This window comes from Myxocyprinus asiaticus, chromosome 14 (genome assembly GCF_019703515.2).
Source record: "Myxocyprinus asiaticus isolate MX2 ecotype Aquarium Trade chromosome 14, UBuf_Myxa_2, whole genome shotgun sequence".
In the NCBI taxonomy this organism is placed as follows: Eukaryota; Metazoa; Chordata; class Actinopteri; order Cypriniformes; family Catostomidae; genus Myxocyprinus; species Myxocyprinus asiaticus.
The window spans coordinates 11,982,621-11,998,562 of NC_059357.1; the positions used below are offsets into that span (position 1 = coordinate 11,982,621).

At 38.2% G+C, this 15,942-nt stretch overlaps 1 protein-coding gene across 1 annotated transcript in view; it reads left to right on the top strand.

Moving 5' to 3' along the window:
• Positions 1 to 3,879: 3,879 nt before the first annotated feature.
• The window catches only part of LOC127451580 (protein FAM171A2-like), a 56,306-nt gene continuing 44,243 nt past the window's right edge, over positions 3,880 to 15,942 (top strand). Inside the window, exon 1 of the mRNA XM_051716359.1 lies at positions 3,880 to 4,108. Within this exon, the coding sequence (XP_051572319.1) occupies positions 4,009 to 4,108 (100 nt within the window). The 5' untranslated portion in view covers positions 3,880 to 4,008. The remainder of the gene's footprint in view (positions 4,109 to 15,942) is intronic.

Below are 15,942 nucleotides of genomic sequence, written 5' to 3' on the forward strand. Positions count from 1 at the left end.
AAGAATAAGATAGAGCTCTGTCAGGTCCTTATAATGGATGTACACAGGTGCCAGCACTTTGACGGTCCAAAAGTCATATTTATGCATCAAAAAAGTAATCCATGCGACTCCAGTCGATCAGTGAATGTCTTCTGAAGCGAATCGATAGGTTTATGTAAGAAACAAGTCGATAATTAAAACGTTTTTAACTTTAAATCAGTGCTTCCATTCAGGACTCTGATGCAGTTTGAAATGGGCAAACTCTCACATGATGTTCTTTCTTCTGTTGTAAATAAGCGCCACTTCCGAATTCTCGAGTGAACTCACCGACGCGCTTACATCACGCTTCACGTAAGCTGCTGGTCACACACTCATTGCTCTTTACAGGGTTCCCACTGTCATGGAAAACCTGAAAATGTCAGGGAATATTAAGTCTATAATTAAAATACATAGTTTTTCTCTACTCTAAATATTTCATCAGCTTGAAATTTCTTATGTGAAGAGTAGAACTTGCTCGCAATCCATAATGATGTCTCATATGTCAGTGAATCGTTGTTTTGAGCCCGTTATGTTGTGTCTATTTTGTCCTTATTGCTGTGATCGAGGAAATGAACTGGGCTGCCATGTTACTCACCGATCCAGTTTCAGATGAAACACGTGTATACACGCATATTCGTGAGACTGCGAGTTTGGAATTCTGCCATTATGCGGGTCAGATGACTCTTCCACCGGCCTTGTGTTTGACACCACTGATATAGAGCGCGGCTTGAACAGTAGATGTGGTTATTTGGCAACTGCTTGGTGGATCAAAGTTTATTATGCTTTAGGAGCCCAAGCATCAGCAAGCCCAAAAACATGACTGTACTCTGGAAACAAGCCCAAAAAACCTGCAACCCGCGACTTATTATATTTATAAGTGACTTCATGAAAAAACAAGCCCAAAGTCGCTTATAATAAGCTGACATGGCAATACTGAGTCTGTACCAGCCTGAGAATTGCATGCTTGTCAAGCTGGTCTTTTTAGTAGGGCTGTTTGGTGGATTGTAGTGTCAGTCATACACTGATATATAAAACTCTACACACTCACACATATACTCATGTCAATAGAGCTGTTCAGTCCTGACATCAATTTGTAGGCAAACTCGGAAAGCTCGTCTTGCTAATTCGTTTTTATTTTAAAATACGGTCTTTGGTAAACATTACTTGAAGATATTTGGACATTTTGTTCATCAACATAAATTACACACAGTCATACCTCAAACGTACATTTAAAAAAATGTATGTTACTAACAAGTTGCTAAATAAGGACTACAAATACCACAAGCATGTGAGTTTACAGTACGTGCCTGATGAAAATGGTTGTAGTCCTTATCTAGCAACGTGTTAGCAACATATACTGTTTTAAAAAACACTGCTGCTTCAAAATTCATGTTTGGTGTATGAATGTGTGTAATTTATCTTGTAAAACAAAAGTTCCAAGTGTTAAGTAATGTTTACCACAGACCTTATTTTGCTCATAAATCCAAAACTGCCATTATAAAATCTTATAGTAAAATCCTGAGGGAACCCATGGCTCAAAAATGCTACTCCCCTTTTGGACTACAACCTGAACAGCTCTATACTCTCCTCATTGACACTGTGGAAATTACATAGTAAATAGGTGTGATCATATTCCAAATATAGTTTTTGTAAATAAGGTATTTTTCATCTTGAACTCATTCTGCAATTTTACACAGTCCATAGTGTATTCCATATTTTTTTAAACAGCTATGTAACGGGTAAAGGATGGGCAAGGAGGAGGCGGGAACCAGCAGAACAGTCAGTGTAAACTTTAATGACATAAACTCAACTTAAAACAACTTAAAACACATAGACACGCCTTACACACACACAGCGGCCGCATGTGGCTCTCTCTCGAACTGGTGCCTCCGGCTCGTCTTTATCCCCCTTCCAGCTGATTAGCCCGATTCAGGGCCGGGCATGTCCTCACGGCCCCGCCCTGCCCTCCTCCTCGTCACACTCTATATTAAACAAATATGATAGTATGGACTAGCATTTAATACAACCAGGCATTGGTGGCCAGCAGCATGCAGTGAGGAGTCATATGGTGTTACATTTAGGCAGACATAGAATTTAGTGAGACAATGATATATCAATCATTTGTCACATTTCAATGTATCAATAAAAACGAGGCTTGTCTCCAAGCCATTGCCCTTGTTAACCTTTTTTTTAACTTTAGGCGATTGGTGATCTATTTGATTTCTACACATTGTAAAAAAAAAAACTGTTTTTTACAGTAATAGAGCTGTTCAGCCATGACGTCAATTTGTAGGCGAACCCAGAAGTCTAATTCGCCATGGGTTCCCTCTGGATTTTCCTATGGGTTTTTTTAGTGGGGTTTTTGAATTTATGTGTAAAATAAGGTCTGTGGTAAACATTACTTGATGATACGTGGATTTTGCTCTACAACATAAATTACACACAGTCATACCTCAAACGTGAATTTTGAAGCCGCCGTGCATAATTTATGTTACAGAACAAAACGTCCACGTATCGTCAAGTAATGTTTACCACAGACTTTATTTTACTCTTAAGTTCAAAAACCCCATTATAAAAGCCCATAGGAAAATCCCGAGGGAACCCATGGCGAATTTTTGGACTACAAGCTGAACAGCTCTATTCCCAGCCATTAAACTGACTTGTCTGCACTGAAGTGTATAATTGCAATGCTTTGAGATTGGCCAACAAATAACATTTATTACATCACATTACAAATTTATTAATTTGCAATGCAGCAGTGACAGCAATTTGGGATCAGCACCAAATTTAACAAAATCTAACAAAAAACATGGATCTAACAAATCTAACAAAAAAAGGACTCAAATACTGATCTGTTTCTCACCCACACCTATCATATCTCTTCTTAAGACTTTAAGCAAAGGAGTCATATGGATTACTTTTATGCTGCCTTTGTGTGCTTTTTGGAACTTGAAAGTTCTGGCCACCGTTCACTTGCACTGTATGGACCTACAGAGCTGAAATATTCTTCTAAAAAAAACATCTTTTGTGTTCAGGAGAAGATATAAAGTCAAATACATCTGGGATGGCATGAGGGTTAGTACATGATGAGAGAATTTCCATTTTATGGGTGAACTATCCCTTTAAGGACGGACAAAGCCATTTGTACTGGGGTGAAAGTTGGGAGCAATTCTAGGGGCATTGATGTAAGCGGCCCATACAGTCAGGGGACCCAGAAATTCTGGCTATGGCCCTTAGGATGAAAGTGTGTACACATGAATAGTGAACACAGTAAGGGGTCGTTCACACCGGGGGAAAAAAATTCCATTCGTGCTGTTATACACGTGTTATACGGCTGCTACTAGTTGCACCGCGTGCCACTGTTTTTTGTTTTTGTTTTTAGCGTCTCTTCCAGGAGCGCTGTGTTTTTAGTTGTAATTAGTTGTGATTTTTGTTGTGCTGCTTCTAGCTGTTTTTAGCGCAAGAACGCGTTCGGTCTAAATGGCCCCTACCTAAGAGTAAGGTTAAAAACCAAATGACTTAAAAATGTCATCAGAAAACCAGGCCTGGTGTGGTAGGTATACAAGATACCACACCTGGCTCCATAGGGCGGCTTCATGAGCTTGGCCCACCTTGACAACAACACCCACCCCTCCAGCTGTTCGAGTCTGGAGTGTCCCATGGCTCTACCTTGCATCTTAGAGCTGGGCCTGTAGAAAACTGTTGTCTGACTTCAAACCAATGAAACTAAAAAAATAAATGGCCTTCAAACCAATCACCCAAATGTTAAAAGTGCAGATTAGCCACCGCCGGAAGAGGGCGCGCAGGGGCAGTGCACTCCATAAGGGCTCCCTCCCATCCGGGACAACAGGATAAGCGGAGCAGCACTACTCGAGAAGGGAGAGGGCACCCGTGGCAATAGCACATCATAGCAGTTAGTCTTTTGCCATCCTGCGACGAAACATGGATGAACTACTATTTAAGGAGGATCTGACGATGTGGCTGTAAAAAATGTGTCCACCACACACCTCAAGTTCCTTTCTCCTGTTTGTTTTCCTCTGTAATGCTTGGTGGACACTGGGGAAATCTCTACCGACCCAAGGAGCAGTTGGTGAGTTTGTCGTTCTTCGTGATTTGAGATTGTAGCATCCGTTTTTGAATTTGATATTTCTCTGGAGCCCACCGCTAAGCGCGCTTTCGCTGGAGACTGTGCAGAATACAGCCTCGATTCGCGGCATTATTATGTAACTGCCGCATTTATACTCGCAACAATTTATCACGCACCGTTGCTTTTGTGCACAATTAGTTTAGGAGCCTTATGGGAGTTACTGTTTGGTAACAAAGGATTTTAAACTGTTCAGACATACAGTGAATCTATAGAGTAAAGAGGTTGCTTAAACGAACACAGAGCTTTAGAAACACCGTTTTGAATGACATTTGCGGCATTCTTACCTTGATTTGAAAGTAGCCTATTGCCAGTATAAGGAACTAGACTGCAAACAGTATAGTGTCATATTATCAATCCCACCCACACGACGGTGGGCTGATCACTCTTAAACGAGAAAGAAGTTCAAGACGCTGAATTGTTAATGCAGGCATTTAGATTTTATAAAACTCTTTTACTTTGGCACTATTGTTTGTTTACGTATTATGATGTGGAGCGCTCTTGTTGCCAATGCCAATCCCCTCAAACAAGAACGTTTTAAGTATTTACTTGCCCCAGTTTTGTTTCTCTGATGGCATACTATGTCACCACAGGACCAAGCGAACCTTTAAGGGGCTGTTTGTGAAAACTCTTTTGTGAACAGTCTTTTCTTCCTCAGCAACTTCCAGTGAATATTAATGTGGGCTTGGAGCTTCTTTTCTCTCATTAGAGTTTTTTTCTAAGCCGCTCACAAACTCCATAAACTCAGCCACAGATATTTTGACCTCAAATTTCTTTCTTATCTCCTAGCCATTTTTTTTTTAATTAAGAGAAGTTCTAAAGAACGTCTGTCTAATGATCTTGAAACTTTGACTAGTCAGCATTTGCTTAGTCATTTGTGGTTAGTTTATCCGTTTCTTGCAAACTCATTAGAGGTTTTTGGCTCACATGAGAAGTTCATTACCTCTAGCCCTGGACTCCAGCTCTGCTCAGAGAGGCCTAGAGGTGAAGCCACATAATAAAACCATGTGGGAGCTCCCCGTACTATAGCTGAGAAAGAAATGGAACTACTTTTTTAAAAGCCTGGGATCCTTTTTATCCACGTTTTATTGTAATACAGTTTACTGGAAAGCATTTAACTGACTAAGCTTTCCTGTTTATGCTGATAGGAAATATTTACATCAAAGTCAGCCAGATATATTCTAGGTCTTGCACGTTACTGACATATGATAAGGTGAAGCTATTAGCAAGGAATAGATCAAGGAATCATGGTGCAAGCACCAGATTTTATGTGAAAAATCTCTGTATGCACATATAAATAATGTCATACAAATAAATTTGTTGTTTTTAAAAAAGAAAAAAATGTTTTTTCAGGAAGTCAAGCCAACATCAAAGTTTGTCTAATAAACCTGGCTTAAGCATTTTGTCTTTAAATGTGGTTCATTTAAAATAAATATGATCGGTTATTACTGTTAGGGTGTTTTTCACATTTGAGTCCTCTCTGAAAGAACCATACTCAGACCCCTTTAAGTGGACCAAAAAGTGAACGGAGTGAAAAGAAACCCAGTTCTCTTTGGATTTACACAGTCCATGGTCTAAGATCTCTTTCTGGTCCACTTGTTACAATGACCATGTTTACATGCACTTAAGAAAACTGATTATTCCAGGGTTTTGGCAGAAAGCGGCATTCTGAAACATGTAAACGAGAATGCCAATTTCCTTTAAGGGATTAAGAGAAGGTGTTTTAACACACCTAGGTTTCTCTTTGAGCGTTTGGCTTAATGTGGCCATGTAAACACATAAGTGGCGTTTTAATGGGTGTTTGAAGAGTGTGCATGTGCGTGAACAGACCGCATAGCAAACGTCATTGGATGGAGTCCAACAGCAAGTCAAAACAGCAGAAAAAAAATCAGAATTTATCAAAGTACAACGGGAAAAGCACATACATTATAAAATATACCCATGTATACACACCAATGTAAAATATTGATGGTCACTCACGTTCACATATATGTGTTGGGGGAATCCCAGAGTTTTACATAAGAGGAAAATCCCACTATTGCTGCACAATTCCGCTGCAGGTGACGATAGAAAGTTATGGAAACAAACACAGCAACAACTCTGAAATATCTGGAAAAAAGGCAAAGCAATGGAGAATAAAATAGCAAAGTCTTCCTCGGATGCCTTGTTTGTTATTTAAGCGTTGCGGGGAAATTACAATGCTGTGGATAAAGCTGCTTACTGACCGAGCCGCATGTATACGAGAGTAAAGAGTACACCGCTTATACAGTGCATGTAAACCGGAACTTTGCTTTCTCGCTATAACCCACTTTCTTACAATAAGCCTGGTATCCATGTAAACGTAGTTAATGTCTCAGTCAGTTTTGTATTTAGTTGTATTTGTGGAACCCAGCCTGCTTTTTAAAGTGTAATATTTATGATAATTATTATTATCAGGGTTATATTTAATGTTATGCTTACAATTAGCTCCACGTATTAATTTATGAGATTAATTAAACATGATTAATGATCTTGACAAGAAAAAGCAGCATGAGCACAGGTTTCCATGTTCAATAAAACATATTTTATTGATCACAGTGCACATTATTAGCGAACTGAACTGCATGCTGCAAGCAAACTGTACTCAGACCACCTCCCGATGGTCTCAGTTGGTTAGCTTAAAAGGAGTCAGATTGTTTGTATATGGGTCAAAAATCACACAAATCATGCTTAGACCCCTTGAAACAAAGTATGAAAACACCCTTAGACTGGAAAGACAACAGCTAATTAAATCATTTTGACTAACATTTTCATCAATATTTTTAAGACAGGGTCTCTGCATCCTGCTTCATTCCACAGAGGTGAACTCTATTTTTTTAGGTCTGATATTGTCATCAGTTGTAATGAATCTGATTACTTTTCTCCCCAGCTCTGAATTACGATTCATGTCAGGTCCAGTGTGGTTACCCCAGCCTGTCAACACAATAGCAGCATGACCGGGTAGCCTCCTGTCACTTCTCTGGTTTTGGTTTAGGAAACTTAGATTTTGGAGCGAACACTGGCACCATAGGATAATTTTATGTCGTGTTCTTGTGATCTTTGTAACAAAACCCATTAAATCCTGATTTTCTTAAGACTTCTGCATTTCTGTAGCTTTACAGCGGTGAACTAAAGGCTTTATACTTGGTTGTCACACTGAGGCATCAGATGTTTATAACTGACAAAGTCCAAAGCATCTAACAGAGCATGAAATTTTGTTATCCTTATGGGTTTTTGCAGTGGCACGGCACACACATCACCCTTCTAATCAAGCTGACACCCAGAGCCGCCACCTCTGATTCAGGACAAAGGCCTGGCGAGGGAAGGCCAGCCAAGACACTAATGCAATCTGACTGTGGGATGTTTTAGTGCATCCGTTCGTACCTCTAGGCAGGTGTTGATCCTGCACTATTTGCACCATTCCAAAAACAGCTGTATAGTTCCTCTTGTTTTGGGCAGTTTAGGCAGCAACTCACAACACAAATAGCTCTCCTCATGTGAAGTGCACAAGAGACCCAACTCCACTGAACACAAATATACATATACACAAATATACAATTTTAATCAATAGTTTTCTGTATTGAAAAGATTTGACGTATATTTATAATCAACATATTCTTTCCCTTTGTTGTGATTTTGTTTTGAATCACAATACACTAAACAAAAAGAGTTGCAATATTATTGTATTGTGACCCAGATATCAATATAATAACGTATCCCCAGGTCCATGCTGATTCACATCCCTAGTTTGAAAGGACACTGGACTGAATCGCAAGGCAATAAAGGCAAAAGTCTTTTAGGAGATGGTTTCATTGAAAAGCAGGAGCTGTTCTGCTCTTTGCTTTTGTGTTGTGTTGATGGATGTGTAGGATACTGTCCAGTCACCCCCTAATGAGTCACTATATTGTCAACTTCCAGTGGATTTCATGAGATTCCCCTTAAGGGGGAATTACATCCTCCGTTCACACAAAGTGTAACCATGGCAGCGCCGGTTTGAGTGTTGTCCCAGCTTGCCACTGTATGCTTTTATTTTGGACACAATTGCTGTATTGTACTGCATGGCGCTTTGATTGGGTGTCATTGAAATTTGGAACCTGCCTGACTTGTAAGAGTTGTAGTGAGATCAAATCAGCCATGTCTAGAATAGGGATGTGCACAACTACCAATTTTCATAATCGACTAGTCTGTTGGTTGTTTGCACGACTATCAGTGTTAAGGATAATAATGTATAATTTGGCTCTGTTATGTTCATGTGACCCCGATCAGACACATTTCAGAGGGAAATACAGACACTAAGCACAGCACTTCAACAAATAAATAAGCTAAATAACTATAACATCTTATTGCACAAAACTATCAAAGTAAGAAAAGTAAGAAATAAGAAAGGCCCCAATACAAAGTGGCACAAAACCGCTTATGTGCATCCTGAACACAGAATGACGCACTTCAATGTAACCGGAGTGCTTCAGACGATCCTTGCTGCGCGTTCAAAAGCGCAGAACTGCAAGATAAAATTGTGGGTACGTATCTAGTACACGACATCAAGCAGTTTAAGTTTTTTTACTGCCAAGTATTTATTTAAACAGTGTCAGACAAAATCAGCAAAAGACTTTTAATCTCTCCACAACACCTTACAAATATGGGAATATTACTCACAGCAGAGGATTTCATGTCCAACAGTGATCGTCTTGAAATGTATTGTTGGTGTAGTGCTTTGTTGTAACAACAGCACATAAAAAGACTAAACCTAAAGCATTAAAGGAACAAAATGTCTTGCAGAAGGTTTTACTGTGCTGACTGTTATTCTGTTACTGTTATGAAGTTATCAAGCAAAAATAGCTCTCTAAGCGTCTATACATTTTAAAATTTTGTCTCCCATTAAAACCACTACATCTAAAAATATTTATGTTAGTAGTTGAGCCCACTAATCGACTAGTCAGTTGTAAAACCACCTAGTACAGGTAGAACACCCAGTAGAGGTAGAGTGATGTATTAGTTCATCTGTGCCGATAGTTGCTTTTTGGAACTAATGGCTATCGGCAAAAATCTCTACCAATAGTTGCAGATAGTTTTTTTTTTTTTATTATTCCTCATCAAATGTGTATGATATATATATATATATACACACTTCTCTGGAAAAAAATTAAGACCACTGCAAAATTATCAGTTTCTCTGGATTTACTATTTATAGGTGTGTTTGAGAAAAATGAACATTTTTGTTTATTCTATAAACTACTGACAACATTTCTCCCAAATTCCAAATAAAAATATTGTCATTTAGAATATTTATTTGCTGAAAATGACAACTGATCAAAATAACAAAAAAGATGCAGTATTTTCAGATCTCGAATAATGCAAAGAAAACAAGTTAATTTTTAAACAACACAATACTAATGTTTTAACTTAGGAAGAGTTTAGAAATCAGTATTTGGTGGAATAACCCTGATTTTCAATCACAGCTTTCATGCTTCTTGGCATGCTATCTATCAGTCTTTCACATTGCTGTTGGGTGACTTTATGCCACTCCTAGCGCAAACATTCAAGCAGTTCCGCTTTGTTTGATGGCTTGTGTCCATCCATCTTCCTCTTGATCACATTCCAGAGGTTTTCAATGGGGTTCAGGTCTGGAGATTGGGCTGGCCATGACAGGGTCTTGATCCGGTGGTCCTCCATCCACACCTTGATTGACCTGTCTGTGTGGCATGGAGCATTGTCCTACTGGAAAAACCAATCCTCAGAGTTGGGAAACATTGTCAGAGCAGAAGGAAGCAAGTTTTCTTCAGGATAACCTTGTACGTGGCTTGATTCATGCGTCCTTCACAAATACGAATCTGTCCAGATCATCACCGATCCTCCACCTGGTCGTCTAATGGTTAGACGGAGACCTGGAGAGGCCTTCAAGCCACAGTGTCTTGCACCCACTGTGAAATTTGGTGGAGTTGATGATCTGGCGTGCTTCAGCAAGGCTGGAATCAGGCAGATTCTTCTTTGTGAGGATGCATGAATCAAGCCACGTGCAAGGTTATCCTGAAGAAAACTTGCTTCCTTCTGCTCTAGCAATGTTCTCCAACTCTGAGGATTGGCCTTTCCAGCAGGACAATGCTCCATGCCACACAGCCAGGTCAATCAAGGTGTGGATGGAGGACTACCCTGTCATGGCCAGCCCAATCTCCAGACCTAAACCCCATTGAAAACCTCTGGAGTGTGATCAATAGGAAGTTGGATGGCCACAAGCCATCAAACAAAGCTGAGCTGCTTACATTTTTGCACCAGGAGTGGCATAAAATCACCCAACAGCAATGTGAAAGACTGGTAGAGAGCATGCCAAGACGCATGAAAGCTGTGATTGAAAATCAGGGTTATTCCACCAAATACTGATTTCTGAACTCTTCCTTAGTTAAAACATTAGCATTTTGTTGTTTAAAAATGAATATGAACTCGTTTTCTTGGCATTATTCGAGGTCTGAAAATACTGCATCTTTTGTGTTATTTTGACCAGTTGTCATTTTCTGCAAATAAATGCTATAAATGACAATATTTTTATTTGGAATTTGGGAGAAATGTTGTCAGTCGTTTATAGAATAAAACAAACATTTTCATTTTACTCAAACAAATACCTATAAATAGTAAATCCAGAGAAACCGATAATTTTGCAGTGGTCTCTCAATTTTTTCCAGAGCTGTGTGTGTGTATGTATATATATATATATATATATATATATATATATATATATATATATATATATATATATATATATATATATTAATTTATTTTTGTTTTTTTGTTTTTTTTAAACTATCGGCTGATTAATCGGTTATCGGCCTTTCCCACCACCTTATCGGTTGTCAGTATCTGCAAAATCGGTCGACCTCTACCACCCAGGCACATCCCTAGTCTAGAGTAATGTCAGTTATATGTCCGTTAATAATAAAGAGTTTAAGTGTGCTAATGATAAAACATCCGTAGAGAACGAGCAGAGAAGAAATTTCCATTCTAGTTCTTTTCAGAAACAGGAATTTGAAGTGGATTGAGTTCGGTTTCTAGTCTGAATTAGGGGTGGGGATCATCGAGGATCTGGCAATACTAGATTATATAAAATCTGGGTCGCGATACCATAATATTACGATTCTTTAAGTTTAGCGAGTTGCAATTCAAAATTGTGATATATAGCTTTTTTTTATCGTTTTTGATTCATCTTCATTGGACGTAGGTGCTTTGCGCATCAAGTGCTAAACTTTGTCGTAGAGTCATAATGCCTAAACATACTCTATGTAAGTACGTGAATGCAGAGTCTTCTAGCTACGCAAGCTCAATTTTGTGCTTTGTTGCCTTCCAAAATGTGTCAGACCACAAATTATAACACAACTCAAGTACGTGTTGCATTCTCAACATTGCCACAAGGGGCACTATAGTGGACATTAGTGTGAACTGTCCGTTTCTACATTGAGTTTTCTTTCAAGCCAAATACTGTCATGGTGGTGCAACAGTTTGAAGAGAATACTGCTGAGATAGTAAGTTAAATTAAGTATATTTATAGCATTGTACCTGAATAATAACACATCCGGTTTAATGGTTACTCTATCGCCCCCTTGATTACTGAGGTTTGTTTCTGTAACGCAAGAACGCACGTTAAATGTGTTAAACCTAATCACGTGTTGGCAATGCGTTGGCCAAGCGATTTTCAGTGTTTGCTGAACTAATGCTGCATCACATTTTGTCTTCTTATAGACTTGCTATAAGTGGTTGTCAATTGTTTTCCAAAAAATATTTATGTAAAAGTGTAAATAAAAATATATATTCTTGGTGTTAAAATATTGTAATACTTTGAAAAATTTCCCCCACCTCTAGTCTAAATATCTGAAAGTCGACACCAATGCTCTTCCACCTCCTGTAAATTCAAAGCACCTGTGCTTTGTGCTTTAGCAAGAAAGTTCTTTCAGATGAGGTGATGTCATCTGCTTTAACAGCGGATCTTTTATTTATGGCCCTTTATACTGTAGCTAGGACTGTTTGTGAGTGGAAGGGTACAGAATGGTTTGGCAAGATTATTTGGTAACACTGGCCGTCACAACTTTAAGGAGTGTGTGCCTGGCCTTCAGCCCGCCATGAGCTTGCTGTGCAGTTGTTCAAAGGTAGGAATTTGTGTGCTGACACCAGACACCCAAACGCTTAAAGGAAACGGTAGATTTATCAGCGGCAGAGCCACTGTAAACTTGACCTCTGAGGAGATCCTGCTTCACATCATCGCAATGTGCCTCAGATATTTTGTTTGGTGGGTGTGAAAAATAGCTTTAGGAAAAATGCGTAACAATCTGGAAATTACATCATCTACATTAAAAGAGATCCTTGACTTTGAAGACCCAGTGTGTATAAAACACAATCCAACAGAACGTCATCAAGTGCAGCATGTCTGGCTTTTTTTGTGTGTGTGTGTGTGTGTGTGTGTGTGTGTGTGTGTGTGTTTATGCTTGCTTGATTTAGCAGTATTGTGCCTTAATATGTGTTTGGCAATGTTTTAAAACAGTAATCTGTATTAGGCTTTAGTGAGGCTTCCTAATTTTGCTTGTAATCCTTTTGGCCATGCATAATTTTTTCCTTTAAGACAAAAACAGACTGTTACAGTGTTACTGTTGGCAAACTGCTTTGTACAAATAAAAAATATGGAAATTAATGTTTGAATTTTAATAAATGATTAGCGAGGTAAGGAAAACAGAAACAAGTTTTCAAGTAAACACTTGGCACTGAACAAAGAGTGAGAAATAAGTTTCTAGGGCCCTATGAAATCCATTTGATTTTTTCCTAAATATTCATTAGATTTTTACTGAATTCCTTGTTTTAAAGTTTAAATAAATGTTATCATCAAAAAATTGTCTAATTAAATTAATTAGTAGAACTTAAGTTAAATAAAAACGGAACTATTACTTTTCAACATACCGTTGCACTATTTTTTTTTTTTTTAAATAAACTGAAGTTTTGTTAAATACAGTGTTGCTCAGCATAGCATCACATTATTAATGAAAGCATTGTTGAAAACTGTTTTATTATTATTATTATTGATATATATATATATATATATATATATATATATATATATATATATATATATTTATTATTACTTATTATTTATTAATACTGCATTGAATATTATCTTTTACTATACAGTAGTAATATATTTCTGTTGCAGTTTCTTCAATTTCACAAGTCTAGTTACATGTTTTTTGTTTTTTTTTGTTTTTTTCGGAAAACAGAATGAAGCACTTTTAGTTTGTATGTTTTTGATGACAGCCTCTAACCGTCCGATAAGGAGTTCACTATATGGCTTAATGTGTTAATTAAATCCCAAAAGGCTGTGATATAATTATATACATATATGGTCTGCATGTGCTGCACACTTCAAAGTTAAAGAATGCTCTCTGTCATCTACACACACAACATATGCCAATTTTACTTAACAATCTCAACTATGTGAAGTTACGTGACATTCCGCATTTTAAAGTTAACTCTGGATTCCCCGATTTCGTCCATGTTTTCCACATCTTTTGATCTTTAGGGTGGGAAAGTGCTTGTCTGTTCGCCGGACCAGAGTAGGGGGTTCCCCTTGATCGTTTCACCATCCATTCAGATTTGGAGGGGCATAAGGAAAATTAAGGGGGGCATTCTGGACACATAGTGGTGTGTGTTTGCCGAATCATAATTTAACACTTGGCCAGCTTCAGAAGTGGAGTTGGATAATACCTGGATTTGATAGGATAATACCCAGCTTCTACATACAATTGAACACACATTACTAATTTCTTCTAGAAGTTATAGAATGATGACATGAAATTAATGTAACATAAAGAAATCAACCGTTCATATGATTAAATAATATTAAAAAACTAATATGTGTCAAGATATTTTCTTTCCTAAAATTCTTAACATATAATTATTAAATATGTAATGTATTCAGGCTTAGATAAACATGTTAAGCCAGGCTTGATGAGGTTTTTCTGAAGATGTTTTCCTTCTTGATAGTGCAGTCCATAATTCACATATCCAATATGAAGCCAGCAGAAAGAGATTTCAGACATTTCCTCTCAACAAGCTGTGCAGAAGTCTATAAATTCCCTGAGTAACAATGGCTTCATTAGAGCTGAGTCAACACATTTCTGCTGTGCATTTCCTCTCTGGGGATGAATCAACACCTTTTGAGCCCCTTACAAGATGTTTTTTCCCCTTCAGCAAAATCATGTATTGAGGATGACTGGTATGTTTTTGCTGCAAAGTCTATAAAGTTGCCAGAATAGAAGCTAAATGTGTACCGAGAGGGTTTGCCATAGTCTGGCTACGCGAGACTAGCCTGGAGGAGACCCCATGCATTTCAAAAAGTGCTATGACATGAGTATATTTTAGTTACATTTTTCTGATTATTACATGATGTTTTGTCCTGCTGAGCAGGGTCTGGGTAACTGTGTTTTTCTGGGCTAAGGACATCATACCGATGATCCATCCAGCTGGTTCAGGGGGAAAAGGTGAGGTTTTCTGGAATGATTTATGAGGGTTGTTCTTTATCTCAGACTCAGGACTCTTCAAGCCAGCAATTACAGATGAAGATCAGAGGGTTTGCTCTGTATAACTGAGAGAAAGGGTAGATGTGATACTAGGAACATCTCTCCACATGGGCAAAATATCTGGTTTAGTACCACGCAAGGTCCAGAATTAACTTTTTGCCATACCTGCCAATGGCAAATGAAAATTTACCAGTCATATTTCTTGCTGGCAAAGAAATATATATATTTTTTATCCTTACAATGCGACTTGTACCATGTTGCATCTCCTAAAAAAAAAAAAAGTGAGTGGCTAACTGGCAGGAACTTTAAACTACTCACCAAAGGCTGATTTTTGCATTTGGGACTTTTGGTGTTAATTTTGTACCCTGTTACCACACATACATTATCCTCTGTGTTTTAGCTCTAAAATGTGCTGTGTTTATTCAGCCATCACAGTAAGGGCGACTATACTATAAGTATCCAGCAAAACCTGGTGCTTTGGCAAACAGGACTGCTGACAGGCAGACATTCCTGCTTGGCTGTTAATGCATAATCTGCCCATCTGAAAAAAATAACAACAGGGTGGTCCGGAGCCATCGATGACACCAGGACCACCTGTCAAAGAGAAAATTACACCTCTGAGCCTGTGAGATCTGATGTCACTCTTTAACCTTTGTTGAGTTAGAGTGGAGAGAGGCAACATCATTTCAGTGGGCAAGGGATAAAAATAGAACTTACTAGCAATGTATATTGTTTTTAGCCAATTTTGGATGTTTGGGGTCTGCTACTGTAAGCAGTGCTCTCCAATGATATGATGTATTTAAAAGACATTTACCATTGGATGAAAATGTTTGTTGTTGTTGGAAATGTTAAAAATCCAGAAACTGCAAACTGCTGGCAAATAGTCATCGAAGTGCTGAAGACTCCATGCAGTCTCATTAGCTTCCTATAACATACGGCAAGAAGAGATGCAGCACGCAGGGAAAAGCTGCTCTTGAGAGCCACTTGTGTGAGATTTCACTCCCCTAATACAAGTAAATAATTAAGTGCTGTTTGTTTTAAAGAGACTATCACATATGGAAACCTGCAATGGAAGTAGTGGAGGGATTTTAGGTTCCTTTTTACCTTCCACTCAAAGCAAGACAAACATTTATGTCTAACGAACTAATGTTTTAGTTTTCAATAAACATTTTAGTTTTATTGAAAAATTTTTTTAAGGCTGAGAAGACCTTT